Source organism: Callionymus lyra, chromosome 15 (genome assembly GCF_982586985.1).
Source record: "Callionymus lyra chromosome 15, fCalLyr1.hap1.1, whole genome shotgun sequence".
NCBI classification, from domain to species: Eukaryota; Metazoa; Chordata; class Actinopteri; order Syngnathiformes; family Callionymidae; genus Callionymus; species Callionymus lyra.
The window spans coordinates 8,983,320-9,002,462 of NC_141832.1; the positions used below are offsets into that span (position 1 = coordinate 8,983,320).

General features: G+C 39.0%; 1 protein-coding gene across 1 annotated transcript; it reads left to right on the forward strand.

Moving 5' to 3' along the window:
• The first annotated feature begins 17,078 nt into the window (after positions 1-17,078).
• On the forward strand, positions 17,079-18,704 carry junbb (JunB proto-oncogene, AP-1 transcription factor subunit b). Its single transcript, XM_087809419.1, has one exon. It carries the CDS (start codon positions 17,329-17,331, stop codon positions 18,310-18,312), a length of 984 nt encoding a protein of 327 aa, XP_087665545.1. The 5' UTR covers positions 17,079-17,328; the 3' UTR covers positions 18,313-18,704.
• The last annotated feature ends 439 nt before the right edge of the window (positions 18,705-19,143 follow it).

Consider the following 19,143-nt stretch of genomic DNA (forward strand, 5'->3'; position numbering starts at 1 on the left):
ATATGTGTTTTTAGAGTCCTGTCCAGAGTGTCCCCTGCCTCTCACCCTATGTAGCTGGGACTCAGTGTCGGACACAGAAGACCGTCCTGCTGCTCGCCTGGAACACACCTGAGTGAGTTCTCACCTGTCATCAGAGTTGATATGAGAGTTGATAAAAGGTGCGTTCAAGTGAAACCCACAGGAAGTGACCGACTTCCTCTCTGCCCTCAACTTCCTGTGTGAAGAACCTCTGGACCGCAGCGGCGCAGGAAGTGGGTGAAGAGAGAAGGTCCAGGTGTGTCGTGAAGGTCCTGCAGGTGATTCGCCTCCAGATCTGACGGGCTTCGCTCGGCGGGAGGAAGTTCACCTCAAAGACGAGTTCTGAGCCGGACGCCTGCTGGGTCCACATGGTTCTGAGTGGCCCGGTTTAAGGATTTATTCCACCCAGGCACGCATCAGTGTGATGAGGCCGTGAGGGAACATGGCTACACACACACACACACACACACACACACACACACACACACACACACACAACCACACACACACACACACACACACACACACACACACACACACACACACACACACGCTTTGATTAGCACGTTAGCAGTTTAGCATGTTAGCATGGGAATTATTAGTGTGTTTTATTGTGTTTTTTTAATGTATCATTAGTGTGTTTTACTTTTTACTAGTGTCTTCCAGTGAGTTTTTTTGTGTATCATTAGTGTGTATGACAGTTTACTAGTGAATTATTTGTGTGTTTTATTGTGTTTATGAGTGTATCATTAGTGTGTTTTACTTTTTACTAGTGTGTTTTAGTGTGTTTATTAGTGTATTATTAGTGTGTATGACTGTTTACTACTGAATTATTTATGTGTCTTATTGTGTTTATTAATGTATCATTAGTGTGTTTTACTTTTTACTAGTGAATTATTAGTGTGTTGTGTTTGTTAGTGTATCATTAGTGTGTGTTACTGTTTACTAGTGAATTATCTGTGTGTTTTATTGTGTTTATTAGTGTATCATTAGTGTGTGTTACTGTGTACTAGTGGATTTTTAGTGTGTTTTGTTGTGTTTATTTGTGTTTCAGTTTCAGTTTATTTAAAAGTGTATCATAAGTTTCTCTTACTGTTTACTAGTGAATTATATGTGTGTTTTATTGTGTTTATTAGTGAATCATTAGTGTGTTTTACGATGTACTAGTGAATTATTAATGTATTTATTTATTAGTGTATCATTAGTGTGTGTTACTGTTTGCTAGTGATTTATCTGTGTGTTTTATTGTGTTTATTAGTGTATCATTAGTGTGTGTTACTGTGTACTAGTGAATTATTAGTGTGTTTTGTTGTGTTTATTTGTGTTTCAATTTCAGTTTATTTAAAAGTGTATCATAAGTTTCTCTTACTGTTTACTAGTGAATTATATGTGTGTTTTATTGTGTTTATTAGTGAATCATTAGTGTGTTTTACGATGTACTAGTGAATTATAAATGTATTTATTTATTAGTGTATCATTAGTGTGTGTTACTGTTTGCTAGTGAATTATCTGTGTGTTTTATTGTGTTTATTAGTGTATCATTAGTGTGTGTTACTGTGTACTAGTGAATTTCTAGTGTGTTTTGTTGAGTTTATTTGTGTTTCAGTTTATTTAAAAGTGTATCATAAGTTTCTCTTACTGTTTACTAGTGAATTATATGTGTGTTTTATTGTGTTTATTAGTGAATCATTAGTGTGTTTTACGATGTACTAGTGAATTATTAATGTATTTATTTATTAGTGTATCATTAGTGTGTGTTACTGTTTGCTAGTGAATTATCTGTGTGTTTTATTGTGTTAATTAGTGTATCATTAGTGTGTGTTACTGTGTACTAGTGAATTATTAGTGTGTTTTGTTGTGTTTATTTGTGTTTCAATTTCAGTTTATTTAAAAGTGTATCATAAGTTTCTCTTACTGTTTACTAGTGAATTATATGTGTGTTTTATTGTGTTTATTAGTGAATCATTAGTGTGTTTTACGATGTACTAGTGATTTATTAATGTATTTATTTATTAGTGTATCATTAGTGTGTGTTACTGTTTGCTAGTGAATTATCTGTGTGTTTTATTGTGTTTATTAGTGTATCATTAGTGTGTGTTACTGTGTACTAGTGAATTATTAGTGTGTTTTGTTGTGTTTATTTGTGTTTCAGTTTCAGTTTATTTAAAAGTGTATCATAAGTTTCTATTACTGTTTACTAGTGAATTATATGTGTGTTTTATTGTGTTTATTAGTGAATCATTAGTGTGTTTTACGATGTACTAGTGAATTATTAATGTATTTATTTATTAGTGTATCATTAGTGTGTGTTACTGTTTGCTAGTGAATTATCTGTGTGTTTTATTGTGTTTATTAGTGTATCATTAGTGTGTGTTACTGTGTACTAGTGAATTATTAGTGTGTTTTGTTGTGTTTATTTGTGTTTCAGTTTCAGTTTATTTAAAAGTGTATCATAAGTTTCTCTACTGTTTACTAGTGAATTATATGTGTGTTTTATTGTGTTTATTAGTGAATCATTAGTGTGTTTTACGATGTACTAGTGAATTATTAATGTATTTATTTATTAGTGTATCATTAGTGTGTGTTACTGTTTACTAGTGAATTATCTGTGTGTTTTATTGTGTTTATTAGTGTATCATTAGTGTGTGTTACTGTGTACTAGTGAATTATTAGTGTGTTTTGTTGTGTTTATTTGTGTTTCAGTTTCAGTTTATTTAAAAGTGTATCATAAGTTTCTCTTACTGTTTACTAGTGAATTATATGTGTGTTTTATTGTGTTTATTAGTGAATCATTAGTGTGTTTTACGATGTACTAGTGAATTATTAATGTATTTATTTATTAGTGTATCATTAGTGTGTGTTACTGTTTACTAGTGAATTATCTGTGTGTTTTATTGTGTTTATTAGTGTATCATTAGTGTGTTTTACGATGTACTAGTGAATTATTAATGTATTTATTTATTAGTGTATCATTAGTGTGTGTTATTGTTTGCTAGTGAATTATTTTTGTGTTTTATTGTGTTTATTAGTGTATCATTAGTGTGTGTTACTGTTTACTAGTGAATTATCTGTGTGTTTTATTGTGTTTATTAGTGTATCATTAGTGTGTGTTACTGTTTACTAGTGAATTATCTGTGTGTTTTATTGTGTTTATTAGTGAATCATTAGTGTGTTTTACGATGTACTAGTGAATTATTAATGTATTTATTTATTAGTGTATCATTAGTGTGTGTTACTGTTTGCTAGTGAATTATTTTTGTGTTTTATTGTGTTTCGAGGTCAGATATTTGTTCTATTAACAGTAAGTTTTATGTACAAACGTGTAACAGGTGTTGAATATAAACATCTCATGATGACATTGAATAAGAAGAATATCTTCAGCTGCTCGACGTCACGTTCTTCTGACCACGAGCTTCTGCTGCACCTGCTCTGACTGGCCTGCAGGTCCAGGTATCGACGGTCTGGACTTTCTTCCCTCACGGACGCCCACGCACCCCTGCAGCCTCACGGTTTGGCAACACAAAAAGTTTTGGCTCCGGAGCGATCAGGATAAATATTTCATCTGACATCATGACTCACTCGTGTGTGTGTGTGTGTGTGTGTGCATGTGTGTGTGTGTGTGTGTGTGTGTGTGTGTGTGTGTGTGATGAACATTAATATGATTGAATTGTTAATAAAATGGTGGATGTTCAGTGTGTCTCATCATCATCATTGTTAACTTCAACACTTGTTTAACACACACCTGTGCTGTGTGTAGTTTGTATGAAGGTGTGTGTGTGTGTGTGTCAGATTTCAAGTGTTTTAACTTTCAATCAGATAAACACACGTGTGTGTTGAGTGTAGTTGGAATGAAGGTGTGTGTGTGTAAGTGTTTACCACACGTGTGTTGAGTTCTAATTATAGTTTGAATAAAAGTGTGTGTGTCTTAGTTAAAGTGTGTTAACTTTAGAAATCGTTGTAAACACACTTGTGTTTTGTGTAGTTTGTATGCAAGTGTGTTTGTCTAAGTTAAAGTGTGTTAACTTTAGAAATTGTTGTACACACACTTGTGTTTTGTGTAGTTTGTATGCAAGTGTGTGTGTCTAAGTTAAAGTGTGTTAACTTTAGAAATTGTTGTACACACACTTGTGTTTTGTGTAGTTTGTATGCAAGTGTGTGTGTCTAAGTTAAAGTGTGTTAACTTTAGAAATTGTTGTACACACACTTGTATTTTGTGTAGTTTGTATGCAAGTGTGTGTGTCTAAGTTAAAGTGTGTTAACTTTAGAAATTGTTGTACACACACTTGTGTTTTGTGTAGTTTGTATGCAAGTGTGTGTGTCTAAGTTAAAGTGTGTTAACTTTAGAAATTGTTGTACACACACTTGTGTTTTGTGTAGTTTGTATGCAAGTGTGTGTGTCTAAGTTAAAGTGTGTTAACTTTAGAAATTGTTGTACACACACTTGTGTTTTGTGTAGTTTGTATGCAAGTGTGTTTGTCTAAGTTAAAGTGTGTTAACTTTAGAAATTGTTGTACACACACTTGTGTTTTGTGTAGTTTGTATGCAAGTGTGTGTGTCTAAGTTAAAGCGTGTTAACTTTACAAATTGTTGTACACATAAACACTTGTGTCTTGTGTATTTTATATGAAAGTGTCATGTGAAACAAATTTGTGTTGTGTGATAAGTGTAGTTTGTATGCAAGTGTGTGTGTCAAGTGTGTTGACTTCAAGACGTTACATACACATGTATTGTGTGCGTAGTTTGTATGAAAGTGTTTGTGTCAGATTAAAAGTGTGTTAACTTGTAGGCCTGTTTGTAAGACACATGTGTTGTGTGTGTCGTTTGTGGGACAGTGTGTGTAATCTTAAACACGTGTGTTGTGTGATAAGTTTAGTTTGTATGCAACTGTGTGTGTGTGTCAAAGTGTGTTAACTGGACCAATTGTTGAACACACATGTGTGTCAAGTGTAGTTTGTATGAAAGTGTGTATGTCAGAGTAAACGTGTGTTAACTTGTAGGCCTGTTTGTAAGACACATGTGTTGTGTGTGTCTTTTGTAGGAAAGTGTGCGTAATGTTAAACACGTGTGTGTCTTGTTTTAAGTGTAGTTTGTATGCAAGTGTGTGTGTCAAAGTCAAAGTGTGTTAAATGGACAGATTGTCAAACAAGAAACTGTGTGTGTCAGAGTAAAAGTGTGTTAACTTGTAGGCCTGTTTGTAAGACACATGTGTCGTTTGTGGGAAAGTTTGTGTAACGTTAAACACGTGTGTGTTGTGTTTTAAGTGTAGTTTGTATGCAAGTGTGTGTGTCAGAGTAAAAGTGTGTTAACTTGTAGGCCTATTTGTAAGACACATGTGTCGTTTGTGGGAAAGTTCGTGTAACGTTAAACATGTGTGTGTTGTGTTTTAAGTGTAGTTTGTATGCAAGTGTGTGTGTCAAAGTAAAAGTGTGTTAACTTGTAGGCCTATTTGTAAGACACGTGTCGTTTGTGGGAAAGTGTGTGTAATGTTAAACACGTGTGTGTTGTGTTTTAAGTGTAGTTTGTATGCAAGTGTGTGTGTCAGAGTAAAAGTGTGTTATCTTGTAGGCCTGTTTGTAAGACACGTGTCGTTTGTGGGAAAGTGTGTGTAATGTTAAACACGTGTGTGTTGTGTTTTAAGTGTAGTTTGTATGCAAGTGTGTGTGTCAAAGTAAAAGTGTGTTAACTTGTAGGCCTATTTGTAAGACACGTGTCGTTTGTGGGAAAGTGTGTGTAATGTTAAACACGTGTGTGTTGTGTTTTAAGTGTAGTTTGTATGCAAATGTGTGTGTCAAAGTTAAAGTGTGTTAAATGGACAGATTGTCAAACAAGAAACTGTGTGTGTCAGAGTTAAAGTGTGTTAACTTTCAGTCAAGTTGAACACACACATGTGTAGTTGGAATGAAAGTGTGTGTGTAAGTGTTTACCACACGTGTGTTGTGTTCCAAGTAACGTTTTTTTGTGAAAATGTGTGTTTCATTGTGTCAGGTTGAACACACACAGATGTTGCATATATGGTTGTCGTTTATATGAAAGTGTGTGTGTGTGTTTGTGTGTGTGTGTGGCCACCTGCTTTATTAAAACCAACAGACACCTGTGCGTCTCATGACAACCAGCAGGCCTCACAGTAACACACAACAACACACTTAAATGCCACAGAGTCGTCCATCTGCAACACACTGATAAATGTCAGCGACGTGTGTGAATCACAGCTCGTTCGAAGCTTCATTATTCATCTGAGAAACAACAAACTTTCTCTCGGCGCGAGAGCGACCGTTGTGTAGCTGCTGTGTGTGTGTGTGTGTTGCCTCCGAAGGTGTGTGTTGTTGTTGTGTCGGCTGTGACTGGAGCGAAATCTCTGATCTTCAGACGGAACGGTGAGAACGCGGCGAAGACGAGAGCGTGTCGGCGGTTCAGGCGCCGCGGGGCGAGACCACCTACTCGTCACCTTCAGAGCGGCTCTTCAATCGCACGCCGGGGTCGCCTCGGAGGTGAACCCCCAACCCTCGGGCCTCGCTATTCTGGTCCCGCGCTGCTAACACGCTGCTCCACGACTTCTTCTTCTTCTGCTTCTTCTTCTTTCCCCGTAAACATCTGCAGCTCGCGACAGAGCGTCCGACCGTCGCCGTGGAGACGAAGCAAACAGTAGGATGAGATCACGGCGGCACCTGAAGAAGAGCCGGTCACTGTGTCGACTTGTGTGTTCACTGGTTTGTGATGTTCTTATACACGTAAAAACGGAATTGATGAGTCACTTGTTGAACACACACGTGTGTTGGGTGTCGAGTGATGTTGGTACACAAGTGAGTGTGTCAGGGGTTAACACAAAAGTCTGTTGTGTGTGTGTGTTTAGTTTGTATGAAAGTGTGTCAGTCAGAGTTGGATTGTGTTTATTTTCAGTCATGTTGAACACAAACGTGTGTTGGGTGTCGAGTGTAGTTGGTACACAAGTGAGTGTGTCAGGGGTTAACACAAAAGTCTGTTGTGTGTGTGTGTTTAGTTTGTATGAAAGTGTGTCCGTCAGAGTTGGATTGTGTTTATTTTCAGTCATGTTGAACACAAACGTGTGTTGTGTGTCGAGTGTAGTGTGTAGGCAAGTGAGTGTGTCAGTGTTTAACACAAAAGTCTGTTGTGTGTTTGTGTAGTTTGTATGAAAGTGTGTCCGTCAGAGCTGGATTGTGTTTATTTTCAGTCATTTTGAATACACACACGTGTGTGTTGAGTATGGCCTGTATGAAAAGGGTGTGTGTCAGTGTTTAACATATATGTGTTGTGTGTTAATTGTGTTTAAGTGTGTCAATTTTAACGATTTTTGAGCACACATGTGTGTAGTGTGTAGATGGTGTGAAAGTGTGTGTGTCTTAGTTAAATGGAGTTCATTTAATTCATTTTTTTGTGTAGTTTATATGACAGTGTGTATATCATAGTTGAGTGTGTGTGTCAGGACGTATGTGTGTGTTGTGTGTTAGTGGAAGCATGTATGAAAGTTTGTGTCAGTGTTAAACACACAGGTGTGTTAACTTGACAATTTGTTGAACACACGCATGATGAGTGTAGTTTGTAGGAAAGGGTGTGTTAATAGTTGAATTGTATTAACTTTCAGACATGTTGAACACACAGGTGTGTTGTGTGTTATGCGTAGTTAGTATGAACATGTGTGTCAGAGTTGAATTGTGTTAACAATTAGGACATGTTGAACGTGTTGAGTATGTTCTGTATCAAGGGGTGTGTGTCAGTGTTTAACACACATATGTGTTGTGTGTTAACTGTATTTTGATTGCAATTATGTGTGTCACAGTTACAGTGTGTTAACTTGACAATTTGTTGAACACAAACATGTTGTGTGTAGTTTGTAGGAAAGTGTGGTAATCAGTGTTGAAGTGTGTTGATTTCCAGTCATGTTTATACACACATGTTTGTGTGTGTAGTTGTATGAAGGTGTGTATATCAGAGTTGAGTGTGTGTGTGCGTGTCAGGGTTTAACACACGTGTGTCGTGTTTTAAGCGTAGTTTGCAGGAAAGTGTGTCCGTCAGGGTTTTAACACACATGTGTGTTTAGTGTAGTTTGTAGGAAAGTGTGTTAATCAGAGTTGAAGTGTGTTGATTTTCAGTCATGTTTATACACACATTTTTGTTGTGTGTGTAGTTGTATGAAGGTGTGTATATCAGAGTTGAGTGTGTGTGTGTCTGGGTTTAACACACCTGTGTGTTAAGTGTAGTTTGAGTGTGTTATTCCTGTGATATTGAACACATATATGTTAAGTTTAGTTTGTATGAAAGTGTGTGTGTCAGTGTTTAACTCTCAGCTATGTTGTGTGTTAAGTGTCGTTTGTATAAAAGTGTGTGTGTGTCAGGACTTTCTGAAACTGATAGAAGTGTGACGCGGGACACCCTGGACAGCTGGACATCCGTGGAGAAGAACGATGTGTCCTAACACGCACACGTTGTGTGTTTATCTGACGCAGCAGCAGCTGTTCCAGCTTCGGTTAAACCCGGTTAAACCCGTGATCATTGGTCCGCCACACTGCGGACCACAAGCTGCTAATCGCTAGCGGTCGCCACGTTAGCCTCCGCCCGCCGCCGCCGGAGTGTGAGGCGTAAACATCGTCCGCTGAGGTGAGAAGCGGCGCCGACACTCTTTTGGGTTTGAGTCTCACAGGAAGTGATCGGGCGGCCATGTTGGGGCTTGTAGGGACAGACGGGCCTCGCGGCGCCAGAGGAGCTGCAGACGCAGACAGAAAAAAAAACGCAGAACGTTCGGTTTTTTAAATAATCGTGACTCGTGCAGTCGATGCTAGAACCTCAAACGCTGCACTTTTGTTTCAAATCCAAACACGATACTTGCAACAGGAAGTTCCTGATTAAGAGCTAGCATCCCATGCTAGTTAGCGTTAGCTTCAGTGAGGAGAGGAGGTGAAGAAAAAGGAGGAAGAATGGAGGAGAGGAATGAAGAAAAGAAAAAGCAGGTCAGCGGCTGGATCTGGATCCAATTGTTTGTCTCGTGAAGACTCTCGTCCTCTTTGATCTCCATCCATCCTTTGATGATGACGAGGAGCTAAATGAGATGAAGATGTTGGACCAGACCTGGAGGTGTGTTGACCTCCAGCACTTCTCCTCTGTTCATCCCCTCTTTTTCTCTCGCTCTTTTTTAACCCATGCTCTCCCCTCGATTTACCTCTCCCCCCCTCTTTCTCTTCTTCCCATGCTCTCTCCTCCTCCTTTAAATCCTGACTCCCTCTCTCACCCTCATCTCTCTCTTCCTCTCTTTCTGCTTATTTCTTTCCCCTCCTGACTCCCTCCGTCCCTCTCTATCGCTCCACTCCTCCCTCCCTCTCTTTACTTATCTATCTCTTTTCCCTCTCCTGATCCCTTTTCTCTCCCTTCTCTCTCTCTCCTTGTCTTCCTCCCCCCTCTTTATCTCTCTTCCTCTCTCTCTTACCCCCTCTCGGTCTCCTTCTCTCTCCTCCTCCCTCTCTCTTTTTACTTCTCTCTTGTTTTTTCCCATCTCTCTATCCCAACCTTTCTCTCGTTTCCCTTCCCTACCTCTCTATTTCTCTCCCCCGTCTTTATCTCTCTCACACTCTCTTCTATCCATCCCTCCCTATCTCCCGTCGTCTCTCCTCCTCCTTCTCTATCTACTCTTCTCTCTCTCCCTCTCCACCTTTCTCACCCTCTTACCTTCCCTCCCTCCCTCTCTCCCCCTGTCTTTATCTCTCTATCTTATCTCCCTCTCCACTCTTTTCTACTCCTCTCCGTCTCTTGATTCCCCCCCTTCATGCCTTTCCTTCGTCTCCCTCCTTATCTCTCGCTTTCTCTTTCACTCTTTCCGCCCTCAATCTTTCCCTCTTTCTCTCCATCGCTTGTTTTTAAATTCAACTTTGTGTTAAACGTGACGAAGCATTTATGAAGTTGTTCTGCATGAAAATATAAACAACAGCAATAAGACAAAGATTTAATAATAGAAAAAAATCGACTTTTATCTTAATTAATTCAATTTAATGCGACTTTATTAAAAGATAAATGATAAAATCGGAGACGTATGGACTTATTAAATTCATAAAAGGATATTAAAAGTGAAGTAATGATAAAGTAAAACTAAAAACAAGAGTAAATCTCCAGTCGATCCGAGCTAAAAAGCAGCAACAATGTATCTTCAGAGTACTTTGGTGGTTGATGTGCAGCGTGAAGGTCAGCGGAGGAGAATGGCGGCGCTGTCGTGTGGCGTTGACCAGGACGACGAAGACGATGATGATGATGATGATGATGATGATGATCGGTCTATTATTAGACGAGACCACGGTCGGGATGAGAGGAGCGATTATGTCAAAGGAGTCACAAACAAACCTCACTGACAAGCCTTTTCTGCTGAGTAGGCGTTTTTTGGGAGTTGTGAAGGTCACGGAGGCCGAAGGGAGGCGTGAGCTCGGAGGGAGGTTGAGGGGGAGTGGGCTCTCTGTGACCCCTGCTCGACCCCGGGCCGCCCTGAGTCACCGATGGAGGAGTCGAGACTCGCGGGGCGGCGGACAATGGCGGAGCTGTGGCGAGGTGGCGACGCACAATGAGACGCTTGAGAAGGTGAGACATGGCCGTCTGTGAAAAGACGCTTTGTTAGCTCGTGCTGAAGGCTGGAGACGCTCTCGGGGGATTTCCCTCCTGCAGTCATGACTGATGCAAACATTCTCCTGCGACCACAAATACACAATAATACACTTGGTAATACACACTTAAGTACTTGAGTTGCATCAGATATATTGACTGAATTTAACATTTTAAAATGTGAAACTTTAGACTACTATAATACTATAATACTTTAATACTTAAATGTTTTTTTTTTCTGTAAGCATTTAATTACTATTTTTAATCATTTAGTTTAATAATGTATACATTGAAATGTTGAATTTTCTCTTTAAAAAAATATTTTACACATAGAGTTTGATATTCTTACTTCAATTATTTAAAAATACAGTATCTTAAATGATTATTTTTTTAATTTGTAGACTTTTAAATTCAATATAAGAATGTTGGTGTAATAAAGCCACCAGACAAAACCAAACGAGTACCGAGCTACTTGATCGAACTTTCAGCCAATCACGCGAGGCGCAGACGATCACATGACGACGTAAAAATCACACAATCAAAAAGCCTATTCTTTGCTAAAGAAATATAAATATATATTTCCATTTTTAACATTTTTAATCCAACTTTTCAATATTTTAATGCCGCTGTTATACTTCAAAACCGTCTTGTCTTACATTTGTCCCAGCTAGCCAGGGTTCAAAGTCGTCAGCAACAGTCGAAAGAATTAGTGTTTTTAAAACGTGTAATAATGAAAATAAAATATTGTCTAAAAAGAACAGGAACTATACGAGCAGATGAATAGTATTTTAATCATTGAATATTGAATTAAAGTAAACATGATGGAACTACCTCGTCCTGCTCGTAAGTCAACAGTGAAAGTAGAGACACCATGTTACAATAGTCTTCATTCTTCACTCCCTTGTGTTATTTTCCTCCGGGCGGACTTGGATGTTGCAGTAGAAGAAGGAGAAGAAGAGAAAAAAAAGGCACACTCACACACTCCTGCTCCACCCTGGCGTGTCTGATCGCACACTCACTTTGACTAATCTTGAGGTTGAACTTCTTCCCTGCAGCCCCGGGGCTCTCCCTTCGCTCTCCACTGGCCCAGGAACAAACGCAGGTAAACAAAAAAAAAACTCAGGTGGTTTCTGGCGCTGATCCAGTTCTTCCAGACTCATGCCCGACCAGATGCCCTCAAGCCCCGCCCCCCCCACCCAAAATATCAACATTCCAGAAGAAGCACTTCAAGGACTTCTGGACGTATATCAGTGTCATCAGAATATTTCACTGACATGTTCTTCTTTTTTTAAGCCTCAAAATAATACTTTTAAATAATTGAATAGAATCATTTCTACTTTGAAAGGTTGGATTTGGTTGTGTTTTTACATTTTATTATAAAATTATTGTTTTTTAATGAACTTTATTGTTAATTTTTTTAAATAAACGCTTAAAGCAAACTTTACAAGCTTAAAATAAATAAAACGGCTTAAGAGATAAAATGTGTAAAATCTTAATTAAATTACTTAATTTACTCGTGAAAAGCATTTAAATTGACAGCAACCGAAGAAAAATATGGATAAATACATAAAATATTTTAAATTGACGCTTCAGAGCTTCTACGTCGTCACGTGATCATCTACACGTCGCGTGATTGGCTGAAAGTTCGATCGAGTAGCTCGGCGCTCCATTGGTAATGTCTGGTGATGCTATCATACCAACATTTTTTATATTGAATTTAAAAAGGCTAGGAATTCAAAAATATTGAATTAAGATCAAATATTTTTGAATCATTGCAATAAGAACATCAAATTCAATGTGTAAAAAAAGGGATTTATTTGGAAAATGTTTTGTTTTACAAATATCTTGCCCTTTAAAGTATATACTTTATTGAATATTGTTTTGATTGTTTAAGCGCTTTGTGACCCTGGTCTGGACAAGTGCTATATAAATAAAAATTACTTACTTACTTTCAAATAAATTCAACCTTTCAATATAGAATTAATTCAAGTTAATTACTTTAAAATGTAATAACGCAATATCTATATTTCCACAGTCTTTCCAAGAGTCTAACCAGACATGAGACGTGACTTAAATGTTGGAAAAACTTTTAATATTAGATGATTTTTCCGGCTTGAGCTCGGTCAACTGCCGGAAACTTTGAGAAGAGCTTCTGCTAAAACTAAACCAAAAAAATCTCAAGTCGTCTCTGGCGTTCACGCCCACACGTGCGTCTAATAACCACTTCTGTCCGTGTAATGATTGTTTGGACACTCGTGTCGGCAGTATTCCACCGCTCAAGTGTTCCAGTAAACACTCCGGGATCGTGGTCAACCTCGACCGCACCGCAGAGCGAACGCTCGGCCCGGACCTGCAGAGAATAGCGTTTATGACGGAACGCTGCCAGGAAATGTTGTTTACCTTCTTTGTATGGACATATCCATGGGAACATAAAGAAAATCGGATTAGGACTAGGAATGCCATGAGGATTAGATCCCACCAGGTCGTGATTACATCTTGGAAATCGTCTTCACACCTTTTTTTTCCCCAAGAGATGTTTTGTCCGCTTGAAAACTTTCTCCGGGTCATCAACACTCAAAAAACTATTTTCAAATCTGATAAATAAGACTTATTTCAGATATAAGTCGATAATCAAACCAGCAGCTCTGGCTACATCTTTGACAGGTGACAAATCGACCACAAAATGACAATGAACAGCATTTCAAATTAGCAGCATGCTAATGATTGAGCAAAATCTACTAAAAATATTCAATTTTAGCAGTCGTTAAACATCGACAACAAAGAGGAAACTGATGCAAGGAACTGAAACTTTCATAAAAGCGGTAATTGTTTGAGAAACTAGTTCAAATAAATGGGAATGATGGAACGTTACTGGGAGCTAGGTTTGCTAAATAGCTACCTAAAAGAAATTAAACAGTAATTGGTTGAGGAACTTGTATATAGATGTAGCGGTAGCAACCGTTTGCTAAGTTAGCTAAACAGCTAACTAAAAGAAATGAACATGATCAAAATTATTTCCTGACTGAAATATTAAGTTTAGAGGTAGTTTAACATTGAACATGTACAGTATAGGTTGCTGTTGCTAGGAAATCAAACTTTCATAGAAACAGTAATTGGTTGAGGAACTTGTATATAGATGTAGCGGTAGCAACCGTTTGCTAACTTCGCTAAACAGCTACCTAAAATAAATCTACATGTTCAAAATTATTTCCTGACTGAAATATTAAGTTTAGAGGAAGTTTAACATTGACAATGTATAGGTTACTGTTGCTAGGAAGTCAAACGTTCATAGAAACAGTAGTTGGTTGAGGAACTTGTAAAAATATAGATGTAGCGGTAGCAACCGTTAGCTAAGTTAGCTAAATAGCGCTTAAAAACGAACACTTAAAGCAAACGTTACAAGCTAAAAATAAATAAAACCGCTTGTTTAGAAATAATAAAATTTGTAAAATTTTAATTGAATTACTTAATTTACTTGTGAAAAGCATTTACATTGACAGCAAGCTAAGAAAAATATGGATAAATACATGAAATATTTCATTTTAGAGGTAGTTGAACATCAATATAAATAGGAAACTGATGCAAGGTAGTCAAAACTTCATAGAAACTGTAATTTTTGGAGAAACTACTTAAAACAAATGGGAAAGATGGAACGTTAGCTAGTGGGAGCTAAGTTAGCTAAAGAGCTACCTAAAAGAAATGTTAACGATAAATATGACTAAATGACTAAAACATTAGGTTGTTTAACATGCACAATTTATAGGTTATTGTTGCTAGGAAGTCAAATTTCATAGAAACAGTAATTCGTTGAGGAACTTCTATAAATATACTGGAAAGATGAAGCGGTAGAGACGGTTAGCTAAAGTTAGCTAAACAGCTAACTAATAAACACGAACGGTTAAAGCAAACTTTACAAGCTTCAAATAAATAAAACTACTTTTTCAGAAAGAGGCAAAAATGCAATAAAATGTTAATTTAATTACTGCTTGTAATTTTTTAAAATTTAAATTAGCAACAAGCTGAGAAAAATATGGATAAATAAATGGAACATTTCAGTTTAGAGGTAGTTTAACATCAATAATAAGTATGAAACTGATGCAAGGTAGTAAAAACTTCACAGAAACTACTTTTTGAGAAACTAGTTAAGAAGATATAGGAAAGATACTCGAATCTAAGTTAGCAAAAATCATCTAGCTAATAGAAATGATGAAAGTCATTCCCTGACCTAAATATTTAGGTTAAAAGGAAGTTAAACATCAACTCTTTGATATAATCGGTTATTGCTCACGGCACTTAAACTCAAATAAAGGTTAGTGTCCGGGAGCTAAGTTAGCTAAACAGCTGTAACTTATATAAACAAACACTAAAAGGAAACTTCACAATCTTCATGTGAAGAAACTACTAGTTTAAAAAGAACGAGAGGGAAAATAGACTAGTAAAATATGAGTAGTTATTCATAAATAAACAGCTTAATATCACTGCCAACCTTTTTTAATATTTACATTTTAGATTTTACTGTGGTTTTTATATCATATTCCAAGGCTGATTTTTATTTGAGGCGCTCACAGCCAAAGCTGTTCGCAGGCGTGAGACTTTTCCTTGTTTACACTGTTAGTTTCTGTGTTTGTTTGAGTGACATATGGCATCAAAACACAGCTGAAGGTTGTTTGCAGCCACAGCAGCTCTTTTAACGCGTGTTTAGTAATGTTATTCACATCATACCTAAGAACGTAGGAAGGAAGATGTTTACTATTGATTTTTTTTTCTTTTTTTTTCTCGGAGCGGAGAATCACTCCTCAGGTGCAGCCGGAGGATTCAGTTGAACAAACATCCAGCCTGACCTGTTCTGTCTGCGCAGGGATCTGGGATACAACGGTGCAGGCATTCGTCTCCGTCTGTGTAGGCGTTGGAAGAATTACAAACAGGAGACAAAGAATCCATTTTCAACAACAGAAACAGGTGCGCTCAGTGTTTGTGCGAGGAATCTGTAATTGTTGAAGAATCACTTTGAAAATGGGAGATTCAGGATTTTTTAAAAATAGAATAATGTGGCTACACAAGGAACATTTGGCGTTAAAGTCCTGACTTGTACTATGTCTTGATTGAAAATAATCATCCACCTTAAAGCACACCGTCTGTGACCCACTTCCTGTTTGACAGGAAGTGGCACATTAATGTAGGACAGGCCAACTCCCTTGATATTTTCCTTGATAAACTATATTACAAAAACCGAACAAGTTCCTCAGTTGACATTCACCAGTTCTTGTAATTGACCCCCTGACCTGGGCAAAGTGCGGCCCTGGGTCCCTTTGACTGAATGTAAGGGGTCAAAGATCATGTAGAAACAAACATTTATATTTTATACTTCATTATTTTATTAGTAATTGTCTCTCAAACTTACTTTAAGGTTCTTTTTTAGGACTTTTTTTCTTTTGCTTTTGACATTTCTGAGTATTATTGCCTCTGATAAGACTGAGTATAAGAAATATATTTAGAAAAGAACATACTTCACATTAGGTTTAAATGTTAAATAATGTTTTTATTTAATTTCATACTTTATTTTTGCTTGATGGCCCCTCACAGCTGTGTAAAATGTGGCCCCTGAGGACATTTTATTATATTGAAATAATATATATATATATATATATATATATATATATATATATATATATTATAGTAGATCTAATGCATAAAGTACATAATAAGTCATGGTGTGTTGTAGCAAAGAACTAGATTGTAGTTGGTATTATTTTATATAAACACATTTACACGTTTTTCCACTTTATTTTATTTGTATTTTTTTCTTTCATTGGTGAAGTGAACAGGACTTAATCAATTGGCCCTTTTTATTTCTTCACTTTCCCTCCCTCCTGAAAGTCCCTGACAGACCCGCACATGGGAGTTTATATGGGAATAGTTGGCGCTGGCACGAGTGGGCGTGTCTTACCGGTTCTCCCGGACGGGAGCGGCAGCGTCACTTTGCCCATATTTGGTCACCAGGACTTCCTCCGCAGGAAGCGACACAATGAATAAACGCTGTCGGCCTTTTTTTTTTAGAAATAATTTGATGGAAATTATTTATTTTTTTATAAAATACAACGAACCACACTCGATGAAATATGTTTTGTTGATAGTTTTGATATTAAATAATTAAATATTTCGACCCGTAAGATTGTGTCGTGGCGCCAAATGAGAGATAAATCGACGTTTTATTGTTTTTGAATTAGAATAATGTTTAAAAAAAAAAGTGTCTTGTGTCTTACTTGAGCTTTTTCACTTCTTTGCTGCGCCATGGAATCCTTCGAGCGAACCTCTGTTGCCTTCGGGCTTGTTTACAGTCGCGTCTTCCCGGCAATAACGTCATCGCGAGGTGGGCGTGGCTTCGGCCCCCTCCCAGCCAATCGCAGCGCCGGGTTGCCCTGGCAGCGAGCGCGCCTCAGTGCGCGTATATAAAGAAGTGTTCGTGGCGCGCCTGACACACACGCACCTCAGCAGGAACCACATGAGACGCCCCTGTTTTTTTGGAATTGTTTTCCTACAACAGGACCAGACTTTTTTTGATCAGGACTTTCTCTCCCGGTTCATGGAGTCCTAGTTTCTGTTTCTTCTTCAAGTTTCATTGTAACCGCGGACACGGACTCCCCCGCCGCGCGCACTATTTGGCGCTGACATTTGTTGATATTCTGCTGGGTAAGCGAGTTTTCTCCTCCGACTCTCATGTCTACAAAGATGGAGCAGCCGTTTTATCATGACGACTCTTTTCTGACCGCTTACGGCCAGTCCGAGGCGGCCATGCATGACTATAAACTGCTAAAGCAGAATATGAACTTGACAGAACCCTATCACCGCAACTTGAAGTCGCAGCTGAGGTCCGAGGTGGACCTGTACCAGGCGGGACCGCAGCACCAGCAGCAGGACGTCGGCTCGCTGAAGCTCGCCTCCCCGGAGCTGGAGCGACTCATCATCCAGAACAGTAACGGGGTCCTCACCACCCCGACGCCGGGTCAGTACTTCTACAACAGGGGCATCACGGATGAGCAGGAAGGGTTCGCGGAGGGTTTCGTGAAAGCCCTGGACGAGCTCCACAAGATCAACCAGATCAATCCGTCCATGTCCCTGGGGCCCGTCACGACGTGTCCGGGGGCGGCCCCTGGCGTCTTCGGTGCCACCCTGCAGCCCGAGCCCGTGTACACCACGCTGAACGCCTACTGCCCGAGCGGCAGCCTCTCCTCGACCTCCTCCTCGTCCAGTTACCCCACGGCCACCATCAGCTACCTGCCCCCGCACCAGCAGAGCCACCACCACCCCCAGACCTCCACGCACCTGCAGTTCAACCCCGGGTCCGCACTTCACCCGCAGCGGCTGCTCGCCCTCAAAGAGGAACCCCAGACGGTGCCCGACTTCGGCAGCAGCGACGGGTCCCCCCCGATGTCCCCCATCGACCTGGAGAACCAGGAGAAGATCAAGGCGGAGCGAAAGCGACTCAGGAACCGCATGGCGGCCACCAAGTGCCGGCGGCGCAAGCTGGAGCGCATCGCCCGCCTGGAGGACAAAGTGAAGGGTCTGAAGAACGACAACGCCGGGCTGTCCAGCACCGCCTCGGTCCTGCGGGACCAGGTGGCCCAGCTCAAGCAGAAGGTCCTCACGCACGTGAGCAGCGGCTGTCAACTGATGCTCACCAGCAAGATGGAGGCGTTCTGAAGAGACTTTTTTGGAAAAAAAAAAGCATCTTTAAAAAAGTAATAACACTGGAAGTCCTGCATCGACAGGACAGAGGGCTATGTGTAGAAAAAGTTAGATTTATGAATATAAAAAAATGGTACTTCCGGATGCTGGACACCCTGTAAGAGAACCATTTGACCCTTTAATAATCCAGGGCAGCATCCAGACTGAAGCAGGTCGTCACGTCTGGCCCCCCTTTTAGTTTGAGAAAAAAATAAGGTCCTTGTATTGTTCTTCATTCTATGCTGCATTTATTATATGTAAATTATTATGTTTGCCCGGTTGACCCAGACAAACTGACCACGTCCAATGTTTACAACGTCTTTTTTTATTTGTGATGTGTATTTAAGTAAAGTGTCTTTAAAAAATGATCCACCTTGTTTTCACTCTTTTTTTTTATTGTTTCAACACGTTCACAGCAATGACAGTATATAAATAATGTACTTTTGAAGCGACAACACTTACGCAGAAAAGTAAAAATGTTGATACATATTGCATCAGTTTACTTGGATTTCAAACATAAAATGAACAAAACACTAATTATTTCAAAATATAAATCAAAACTAGTTGATACTAAACATCTAATTACATGCTATAATTATTATTATTATTTTTTAAATCCAGCTCATAAACGGACACATCATCTGTCGAATCTGCTGAACAAGTTAAAACTAGTTTCCAGTGTTTTTACGCAATCTGCGTAGACGTCGCACGTAGGCCGTTACTGCTTACGCACGTCCATGCCCATATATGGGCATTTGGTTGAAACGCTCGTCACTGAGGAGAATTCCTGGGAAACCACGCCCCTGT

Excerpts from the sequence above, each read along its gene's own strand:
- junbb (XM_087809419.1), top strand. The coding sequence starts at position 17,329 with ATGTCTACAAAGATGGAGCAGCCGTTTTATCATGACGACTCTTTTCTG.